Source organism: Punica granatum, chromosome 3 (assembly GCF_007655135.1).
Source record: "Punica granatum isolate Tunisia-2019 chromosome 3, ASM765513v2, whole genome shotgun sequence".
In the NCBI taxonomy this organism is placed as follows: domain Eukaryota; kingdom Viridiplantae; phylum Streptophyta; class Magnoliopsida; order Myrtales; family Lythraceae; genus Punica; species Punica granatum.
The window spans coordinates 38,626,181-38,636,113 of NC_045129.1; the positions used below are offsets into that span (position 1 = coordinate 38,626,181).

The following is a 9,933-nucleotide window of genomic DNA, read 5'->3' on the forward strand; positions in this document are numbered from 1 at the left end:
GCTTATCTTATATACCTAAAACTGTTGTTTATATCCTTTGCAAGGAAATAAGGACACATGTCCTTCAGTTTTCTTTTTTCTATTTTTACTCTTTTCATTCCCCATTTTAAACATTTTTCCAATAAACTTTAAATATTTTTCATCTTTGTCCCTTCCTTTGATTTCTTTTTACATCCTCTAAATAAATTTCAAACTTAATATATTTTAGCTACATACAGATTTAACTAAACATATTTCATCTTGGAAAAATAGAGAAGAATATTATTTTGATATTTACATGCATATTTATTTTTCTCAAATTGATACTATGCGTAATTTTTGCTTATATAAAATTAGTGCAGACGAGACAACGAATTTGATCCTATTAGAGTCTTATAGTATTTTTTTAATGATGTCTCGGGCTCTAACTAATCTTGCAATTTTTTCTTCTACTTTTTTCTTTTTTAAGCAGAATTCATTATCATTAAATCCTTCTTTCTACATATATATTTTTTAAATAACATCATATGTAATAGATTTGTAAAATCTCAACTAATCAATCTTAAAAAGGAATAATATTATAAAATCGGTTAATTTTATTACATTTGTTGATGAACTCGAGCATCTATATATTTTGCACTAATATCGTCGAAGCAAATTTTCGTTTCGTATGTTACATTTGGTATTTTTTACAATAGCATAGAAGTTTTACAAAAACATTACAATATGGTATTGTAATTCAAGAAATAACGATATAAAAATATAAATAATAATACTTAATTCAAAATATTTTCGACTAGAATAACGATAATAAGATTGTACTATTAACAGTACCACATATAGGTACATAGTTCCTTTCTTTTCTCTTCCCTTTTTCTAATTTATTTTCTCTATTTAAATAGTTCTACCTCTCAGTATATAAATCATAACTAAGAAATCAAATTTGTTTGAACAGGTTTCCACCTTAATACTAAAAAATACAAATTTACAATATTTGTAGTATTTAGATTTCGTTAATATAACTAACATGAATTGGTTCATGTGGTTCAACACTTATTCCTCTTAAGCAAAGTTTTGGGTTCGAGTATTGTGAACAGAGAAAATTCATGCTGGTAAACACCGAAAAAAATCATTAATATATATATATATGTGTGTGTGTAAATCTTTAATAATTCATGTATTATCCAGTCATTGAAAGTTTTATTCAATAAATTAAAGTATCGTATTAAAACTAATTGAAAGTGTTGAATTAGCTTTTGGTTACATAAAGATTTATTATTTCGTGCTTAGCACAACATTATGGTGTTTAGCAAAAATAATGTAATATAGTAATTTTACAAATAATAATATAAATATGTAATATTTCTATATTGCAATCAGGCTGTCGCAGCAAAGCGCCACTGTGCCCCAAGTTAGACTTAATTCTGGCATACATACGCTATGTGTCCAGTGTTTTAGACTTAATATCAGAACAGGCCGATCGTTTTGGAAGGTCTAATAGCTAGCTATCAGAAGAATTATTAATCGCAGAATTGCAGATCGAAAACTTATTGGCTTTCAGAATGTTCGTTAATTAACAATAATTAAGCCGTTGTCCTAATGGTAATCACACAGTTAAACTATATATCTCCGATCTAATCAAACATGTCGTCGACCGCCTCAAACAATAATTCGTAGTATTGCCTCACTTGTATATACGCATACCTATATATTTATTAAACCTCGAACAACGAAATAATATTATTTTTCATCATGATATTCCCCGATATCTTCTATAGGAACTGCATGCTTCATGCCTTTAATTTTCTTTTTCTAATTCCCTGACCAAGTGGGTATATATAAAATCTACATTTGTTACAATCTTCTATTTTCTATCTCTTTTCTCATATATGTTTCGGACTTATATATTACGTTAATTTTGTAAATATTAAGGCCGCTTCAATGCTAAATTATAAGTCGAGATTTGGAAAAGAAAGGAAAAAGAAAAGAAAAGATGGTGAATAGATGAATGACCATTTCAAAATTTTACCTTCACATTTCCAATTACTTTATTTTTTTTGCCAACACAGTCCCAGTTTCAAACACATTAATTATTTGATGATCTCTGTATGTAGCCATTCTTTTGGCATTGTATTATATAATATATACATATAATAAACGAAAACGAATATATGTTTTATAATGTCAACCGTGTGTGTTGGATTTGATTATTTTACGCGCTGAATTGACCGGTTGATAAGGAGAGGCAAATTAATGCAATTTCTTGTATGAAATATATACCTATATATATAGTAATTGTATAAGCAGACGCAAGCATCTCAAGATGAAGCCGCGTGTACGGCTGGATGCCCACCGGTGGGTCACCTCCAGCCTTTATAAAGAGCAGCAGACTGTGACTGGCAATTCGACACCAATCACAACACAAATACAGAGTTTAGAGGAAAATACGTAGTCATCTTCTTCGTGCAATTCTCCGATAACACGATGTCGGGCTGTGGCGGGAACTGCAACTGCGGCTCTTCATGCCAGTGCGGGAGCGGGTAATTTGATCTCCCTCGTCAATCGAATCTTGTTAAGATGGATGATATTCGCATCGAATCTTAATTAAAGCTTTATATGTTCACGACTTGCATATATGCAGATGCAAGAGGAACCCGAGCCTGGGTTACACAGAGGCCGCCACCCCCACCGCCAAGACCGTCATCTCTGGAGTTGCTCCTGTCAAGATGTGAGTCCCCCGAGTACAATTTTTTTCCTAGCCAGCTAGATAAAAATTAACGAAGCCGTAAAAATATATAAAACATAATATATATATGTGTGTGTGTGTGTGTGTGTGTGTGTGTGTGTGTCCTGAGTTATAACTGTACATATGGTTTGCGGGTGTTATTTGTCAGGCACAAGGAGGAGGCGCCGGAGATGAGCACCGAGGGAGGCCACGGCTGCAAGTGCGGATCGAGCTGCAGCTGCGACCCGTGCACCTGCTGATGAATCAATCGTAATTAAGCCTCCCCGCCAAACCATGAGAGCATGCATAATTATAAGTTTAATGTGTCTGGTTTGTAACACTACAGGAATATATATGTATGCCTGCTGTAATTGATTAAGAACAGCTCTGGTTGAAATTACTCTGTTTGGTGGGTCCTACAATAAACATATTGTGTGAAGTGAAGTGTGGGTTTGTACGTCTGCTGAAGTGAAGAACAATAGAAGCCTTCTATCTTAAGAGGGCAAGTCCTTGTTTTGTGTAATGTAAATCCGTTTGTAATAAAATAAAACCGCGTTGCCTTTGCGCGTTGCTTTGCTTGTTACATTCAAATTATTACACGATGCTGGTGATGAAATGGTTTGGTAATGTGGGACTGTCGTAAGGTCTAAGTCCACCTGTTTCGTGTACGGACTCGAAATTCGACCACTAAGAGATTATCTCAATCAGAAAAGAGTTCGGCTCCTCCTTAAGTTGCTAAATAGGTGCAAATCAGTCGCAGCAACAATTTTTGAGACCTATAATGAGAAGAAGGGGAAAAAAAAAAAAGATTGTGCAGACTTAGTAGAATCAAGTATCATTCCCAATCTCGCTATGAGAAGAGGTGCGTGCATGATATATCATCAAACCTTGAACATTACCGCCAAAAGAGATGTAATGAATAAAGATCACAAGTAGCCGTACATTTATGATTAATAGCACCATATACCACATGATTTTGAGAATGTTCGAAGGTCAGCACATGTTTTAAGAAATTACTAAAAAGAATGTAATTTTAATTTTGTATAATATATAACTTGTTCTGAAATTTCCGTTTAAAATTGATGGAACTCGAACGAGGAAAAGGACCCAATGATTTTGAAAGAATTAAACGAGGAGCCGTATGAGAGGTAAAAATCTCATTAATTACTGGCATGGTGCGTTTAATTATCAAACAACTATCTTTGCGGGAGGAAAAATTTTAAATGGTTCAGCGTTCGTTCCCTTAAATAAAATTTCGGGTTTGAATATTGTGAATGTAAAAAATCAATATTGGCAGAGCTTTACCAATTTAATGGGCCAATCCGACTCGAAATGAATTAATCAGGGTCTAATAGACATCTGAATACAAGATTCACACCAAAAAGTAACATGTTTTAAAAACACTAAAAATAGGGGCAGTTACATCTCTTTATACATTTAAAAAAACACACACACATATAGGAAATTTCTATGTTACTCGGAGTAAAACTTGGAGTACCGAAATGCAAGGTCGTTGTACCAAAGAACAACCAATACCATTGTCTATTTGTGCAGAGTAATCCGGTCCATATGCCACATTGGATTTTTTTGGTCAAATTTAAATGGAAATTTCACAGCATAATAGATTTGGGGCAATCGACACTTGTCCAATAAAATGTAATTATATGATAGAATTATTTACCATTTTATTTTGCTACAAAACACATTAGCATTGCGACCAATATGGATTAGTTTAAGCGGTTTATCGCTATAGGGTATTGGATACTAGTCTTATTAATCCAATACCGAGAGAGTTTTATCCTCTTAATGAGTGAATCCGACTATAATTGGATTAGTTGAGATCTGTTGAACTTTTAAATATTAAATTACACGATGAAAAAAAAAAAAAGCAATGAAGAGGGAAGCAGATTATGTCCCTCAAAATTCTAAAGAAGTAAATGGGCCGGGCCTATATTCCACACACTTAACTAAGGTGGCCCAATTTATCGCGGACCTCGGTCTTTTAGCTAGGCCACCCCGAATTCGAGTTAGGTGTTAAGGGTTAACAAATCCATAAGCGACTCGGTTACTACTCGGCTAGACCTGCCATCCATGGCATCTTCGTATTGTAATTGGATTCATCCAACTTATCTCCAAAGGACCAAAAATGGAACAATAATATTAAAGATGATCGATATGGTAACTCACAAACGAGTCAAAATTGGATAACTAGTCGTACCAGAAATTGCCAGTAATAACTAGGTTAATGAATTAACATAGACATAGGTGACGTGTGAAGCATCGTGGCCGTTGATTGAGAAGCAACGAGACTGTGGACTGATCTCAGCCGCCAACTGTCGGACAAAGTACAGGCGGTACGTGAGAGGAGCGCTCCTCTCCTCTTCCTCCTCCCCCTCGTCCCCACTCCTCCCCCTCCTTGGCTTGGCCTTCCAAGTTTCCACCTTTCCCCTCTCTCTCTCTCTGTCTGCAATCTCAAGGGCTGATAACCATCTAGCCGCTGTGGCGTGCGGCTGTCCAACTGTCTCTCTGTTTGTCTGTCTCTGTCTCTCTCTCTCTCTCTCTGTGTGAGGAAGCTCTGTAGCTGAGCAGTAGTTGAGCAAACAAGGGAATAATTGGGTACGTTTCTCGTCTCTGTCAATTGCTGCGTGGGTTTATGTGGCATGAAAGGTTCGTATCTGTTGAGCTCGGGACAGATCTGATGCGGGCAATTGTTCAATCCTTTCGTCTGTCGTGTAGGCGTGTTCAGTGTAATTCCGGGTCCTTGGGATTTGCTCGAGCGGTTAAATCACTCTGCTTGTATTTCGGTTTTTCTTCCCCCCACCCCGAAGGTTCTGGCTGAGTGTTTGATGAAATTGTTGTGAATTCTAACCTGCCATTGTTGTTGACTATATATATGAAACGCTTCTTTGATCCGATTGACTCTGTAAGTGTGCTGATAGGTAGTTCTAGGGTTTTGGTTATGCGGGGTCAGATCACTGATCTTGATTACACCGGATCGAATACATGCTGGGTTCATTGTAGCATCATGCATGCTTCCTGGGCACTTATTTAGTTTAGGCCTGATTGTCACCAGCATTCTTTGGTTTCATATGTGCCGCATCCGTGTATCAAGTCATGGAGTTTTTCTAAAGCTAGTCTAGTATGTACTTTCCCTTTACTCCTAAACGTTCTAGTAGTTTGGGGATTTTCTTTTCCCCGACTCTTTGACTATCGTGCAGTTAAAATTGTGTGATGCTTTCAGTTGTCAGAAGTGTTTGCCTCGAGCAATTTTAGGATGTGGAAATTGTTGATAGATTTGCTGATACCCTGTAAGTTTAAGTTCTCTCACTTGGATTTTTTTTTTTTTGGGGTCCGTTTGTCTTCCTTGAAGTAGGTACTGAGCCACATTACGATTTTATCGTTGTAAGTATGACCGGAGGCTGAACTCATGTGCAATAATGAGGTGCTGAAGTTTTCATTAAGTGGCTGGTGCTTCGTGCAGTAGTAATTAATCAAACGGGTCTCCGTCAGGAAGGAAAATGGATTGCAATAAAGACGAGGCCATCAGGGCGAAAGAAATTGCAGAGAAAAAGTTTGCGTCAAAGGATGCAATAGGAGCGATGAAGTTTGCTCTAAAGGCCCAAAACCTGTATCCAGAACTCGATGGGATTCAGCAAATGATATCCACTCTTGATGTTCATATTGCTGCACAGAGTAAAGAGAGCGGGGAGTGTGATTGGTACAGGATACTTGGTGTGGATCCAAGGGCTGATGACGACACTGTGAGAAAACAGTACAGGAAGCTTGCACTCTCCCTGCACCCAGATAAGAACAAGTCTGTAGGAGCTGATGAGGCCTTTAAGCTTGTTTCACAGGCATGGAGTTCACTGTCAGATAGGGTAAAAAGGGCAGCATATGACCAGAGGAGGATCAGCAAAATGATATTATCCCAGAAAGTTGCGACGCCGAATGGAGGTGTTCCTCCTGCTGCACCTCGGGCTAATGGGTTCCATAATTCTAGCAAAACTGCAAGTTCAAGTGTTAGGACCCACAAGAGTAATTTCCATTCTGGTCAACATGTCCATAAGCAAAAAGCAAACACCTTCTGGACTGTGTGCCATCGATGTAAAACACAATACGAATACCTGAGGGTTTACCTGAATCATAATCTCTTGTGCCCCAATTGTCACAAGGCGTTTTTTGCAATAGAGATAGCTCCGCCGCCTTCTAATGTGCAAAGATCTTCTAAACACCGGAATCATTCCCACCCCAAGGACAATCAGGCAGCACATCACACCAATGCCCAGTGGGGCCCATCCTCTGGAGGGGGTTCTTCATCTGCTGCAAATGCATTCCATCAGGCGTATACAAAAGTGAAGAGGGACCGTGAGGAAGGTCAGGGAGCCATGAAAAGAGAAGAAGCTATACGAAGAAAAAGTGCACTTGCCAGTGCTTCAAAGAGAAAAGGAAGTGCGAATGACATGAGCTTTAGTAGCCAAAAGAAAGTATCAAGCTCCATGGGCAGTACTGAAATATGTGGTTCGTCTTTAGTTCCCAAGCCCGGTTCTATGAGGGCTTCTATTGAACCTGATCTTAGGAAGATAATTATGGAGAAGGCTATGATGGAAATTCGTAATAAATTGGACGGGGGGAAATTGTCTACTGTGGAGGAAACTGCACGAGAGGAGGACCAGAATGGTGATAAGAGAGCGACTGGGGATAACTTCAACGAACCAATGGATATGGATAGTGCCATAAAGAAGTTCTTTTTTCATTTATGTATTGATGTCCCAAACCCTGATTTTCATGATTTTGACAAGGACCGCGTGGAGAACTCTTTTGCAGAGAACCAGGTTTGGGCTACCTATGATGATGCCGATGGGATGCCCCGTCGTTATGCCCTGATCCACAATGTGATTTCTTCTAACCCCTTCAAAATTCAGATTAGTTGGCTCATTCCGAGGACCTACAATCACAATGGCCTCCTAAGCTGGGCCACCTGTGGCTTCCCAGTAACTTGTGGGGACTTTGCAGTGGGCAGACGCGAGATCATTGAATCGCTCAATTCATTTTCTCATAAGGTTCGGTGGACTAGAGGCTCAAGCTGTGCCATTCGTATATTTCCTCGAAAGGGAGATGTTTGGGCTCTATATAGGAACTGGTGTCCTGACTGGAACGAGCTGACTGCGAGTGAAGAAATACAGAAGTACAATTTGGTAGAGGTTCTTGAAGACTTTGATGAAGAACTAGGAGTAACTGTAGTTCCCCTGGTCAAAGTTGCTGGTTTTAAGACAATGTTTCACCATCACTTAGACTCTAGAGAAGTCAAGCAGATCCCAATTGAAGAGATGTCTCGGTTTTCTCATTATGTTCCTTCTTTCTTGCATAGAGGTCAGGAAGCACCGAGTGCCCCAAAGGGCTGCAAGGAGCTGGACCCTGCAGCTACTCCAAATGAACTTTCTCACATAGTTGCAGATGCCAAGGAAGAGATCTTGGATAAAGGGGAGCCCGTTTGATATAGTGTTGTCTGAGGATGGAGTAACGTGACCTCACAAAAGTTGCGGAGGAGATCCTGATATCTTCTGGCCCAAGCATATGCAACCATATTATCGGATTCTAAGCAGCTTTCAATCAGGGATCTCCAGGCCACTTGCCGAGCGTTTTGATAGGTGATTGTGAATCATGGGAGTTGTGAGAAGCTTCAACTTGGAGTGAAGTAAAGCGAACTGAATGGCTTGTGGTTTATGAGGTGAGAGCTGTTTATTCTTCCGCGAAGCTTCCTCAGAGGAAGCATGCAAATTGAATTCTGGTTTTGCCTCGTGTGCTATGTCTTAAGATGACATCTCATTGCAGACTAATCTCCGATGAGCTGATTTCCCGCCTTTGCATAGTATGCTCTAACCCACAGCCTCTTATGTATTAGTGGTTCAAAAAACAGTTTATTTTCTGATTGTACAGGAATTTACTTTGCCATCCATTATTAAAGAATAGATCTTCCTCTATGCTTTGAACTTTTTCTCCTCCTCCTCAGTAGTTTTAATTTACCTCTTTGCATTTATAGGTGCACCAGTTTTGCAAAATCAAATATTAATGAGATGTTGAGAGTCAATAAAATCACTGCCCAGTCGAACTTGGGAGCCTGCTAATATCGAACCACTCCCAGCCATCCCACTGCAAGAGGTGCAATATTGAGAGAAACTTTGAGCTGTTGCTGAGGCATCCAAAAAGGAGTGTTGATAATTCATACATTTGTCACACAACTCCAAGTTCCTTGTCAAGCTCAAAGTTCAGGATCTCCAGAAGTGACCCAACAAAACTTTTTCCTGCAGTGGATTCTGTGCCGTGGGCATAGGAACTTGTAGACATTATTACTGAGCAAATCATGGAGAAAGCAAATCCAAGGTATTCTTACCATCGATTAGTCTAATGTTTATGAGTAAACATATCGTAGGCTAGCTCCATGGAACATGAAGTTTCTTTACTGGATTGTGCTGAAAACATCTTAGCTGAAGTTTGAGCATACTTATGTTAGATCTTCACTTTGTGAAGTTATTGTGCCTTTGGCAGTTTGGAAGATGGCTGGAAATGCATTATTTGCCTGAACGATATTCTGCCAATTCCATTCGTTTGGCGATCGGTTTCCCATCTCCGAATCTTTGAAGTGAAAGAGTTATTCACGTCCCACAAACTTGAGTTGTGCAGTGAAATATTAAGAGGTCGTTGAGGTTTGGCTCGGCATTTTTTAATACATTTGCGGAGGCTGTTGCTTGCAAGGAATTAAGTTGTCTTGCTGCTGCTGTTTTTAATTATTTGTGTGTTTTGGGGGCAGAGAAAGTGTTAGCTCTTCTTGGTTTTTCTTCTTTTTTAGGTACAACGGTTTTTCATCTGAAAGGTGACAGTACTACCAACCCATGAAAGCTACTCTTATCAGATTTAATCATAAAATTAAGGAAATTACTCTGTCTGTCACCTGTTTTGTTTGAAACTATGAAAAATGAGAGAGGGGTGGGGGGTGGGGGGTGGGGGAGACGCCGATGAAAGAAGACAGAGAAGAAAAATTAGCACTTTATCATAAATTATAAAATACGTTTTAGACATATTTAAACTTCGGCAGAATATTCGTTAAGCAGGGAGAGAAGGGTCTAATAGATATTATTTTGATATTATTTCTATTGTAATAAAAAAACAATATATTTACTGGCAAATAAATATATTAGTTTAGATTTTCGAGAGTAGCAGCATTCGTACGG

The 9,933-nt window shown here is 38.6% G+C and overlaps 2 protein-coding genes across 7 annotated transcripts; both read left to right on the plus strand.

The window, feature by feature from the left end:
- Positions 1–2,354: 2,354 nt before the first annotated feature.
- On the plus strand, positions 2,355–3,287 carry LOC116199965 (metallothionein-like protein 1). Its single transcript, XM_031530569.1, has 3 exons — positions 2,355–2,519; positions 2,621–2,707; positions 2,874–3,287. Exons 1-3 carry the CDS (start codon positions 2,464–2,466, stop codon positions 2,962–2,964), a joined length of 234 nt encoding a protein of 77 aa, XP_031386429.1. The 5' UTR covers positions 2,355–2,463; the 3' UTR covers positions 2,965–3,287.
- Positions 3,288–5,084: 1,797 nt separating this feature from the next.
- Positions 5,085–9,647, plus strand: LOC116199767. 6 transcript variants are annotated; one of them, XR_004155600.1, is made up of 5 exons: positions 5,085–5,320; positions 6,078–8,432; positions 8,537–8,573; positions 8,745–9,085; positions 9,251–9,647. XR_004155600.1 is itself a non-coding variant. In XM_031530248.1 (2 exons), exon 2 carries the CDS (start codon positions 6,223–6,225, stop codon positions 8,197–8,199), a length of 1,977 nt encoding a protein of 658 aa, XP_031386108.1. In that variant the 5' UTR covers positions 5,085–5,320; positions 6,078–6,222; the 3' UTR covers positions 8,200–8,685. The 6 variants fall into 6 exon arrangements, 1 of the variants encoding a protein (XP_031386108.1); XR_004155597.1 differs by having other exon boundaries at positions 6,075–8,573; XR_004155596.1 differs by having other exon boundaries at positions 6,078–8,573.
- Positions 9,648–9,933: the final 286 nt, after the last annotated feature.

What these genes read in the sequence shown, in the direction of transcription:
- LOC116199965 (XM_031530569.1), top strand. Translation starts at nt 2,464, where the DNA reads ATGTCGGGCTGTGGCGGGAACTGCAACTGCGGCTCTTCATGCCAGTGC. An exon ending in TCATGCCAGTGCGGGAGCGG is followed by an intron (nt 2,520 to 2,620) that starts GTAATTTGATCT and finishes GCATATATGCAG; the next exon opens with ATGCAAGAGGAACCCGAGCC. An exon ending in GGAGTTGCTCCTGTCAAGAT is followed by an intron (nt 2,708 to 2,873) that starts GTGAGTCCCCCG and finishes GTTATTTGTCAG; the next exon opens with GCACAAGGAGGAGGCGCCGG.
- LOC116199767 (XM_031530248.1), top strand. Translation starts at nt 6,223, where the DNA reads ATGGATTGCAATAAAGACGAGGCCATCAGGGCGAAAGAAATTGCAGAG.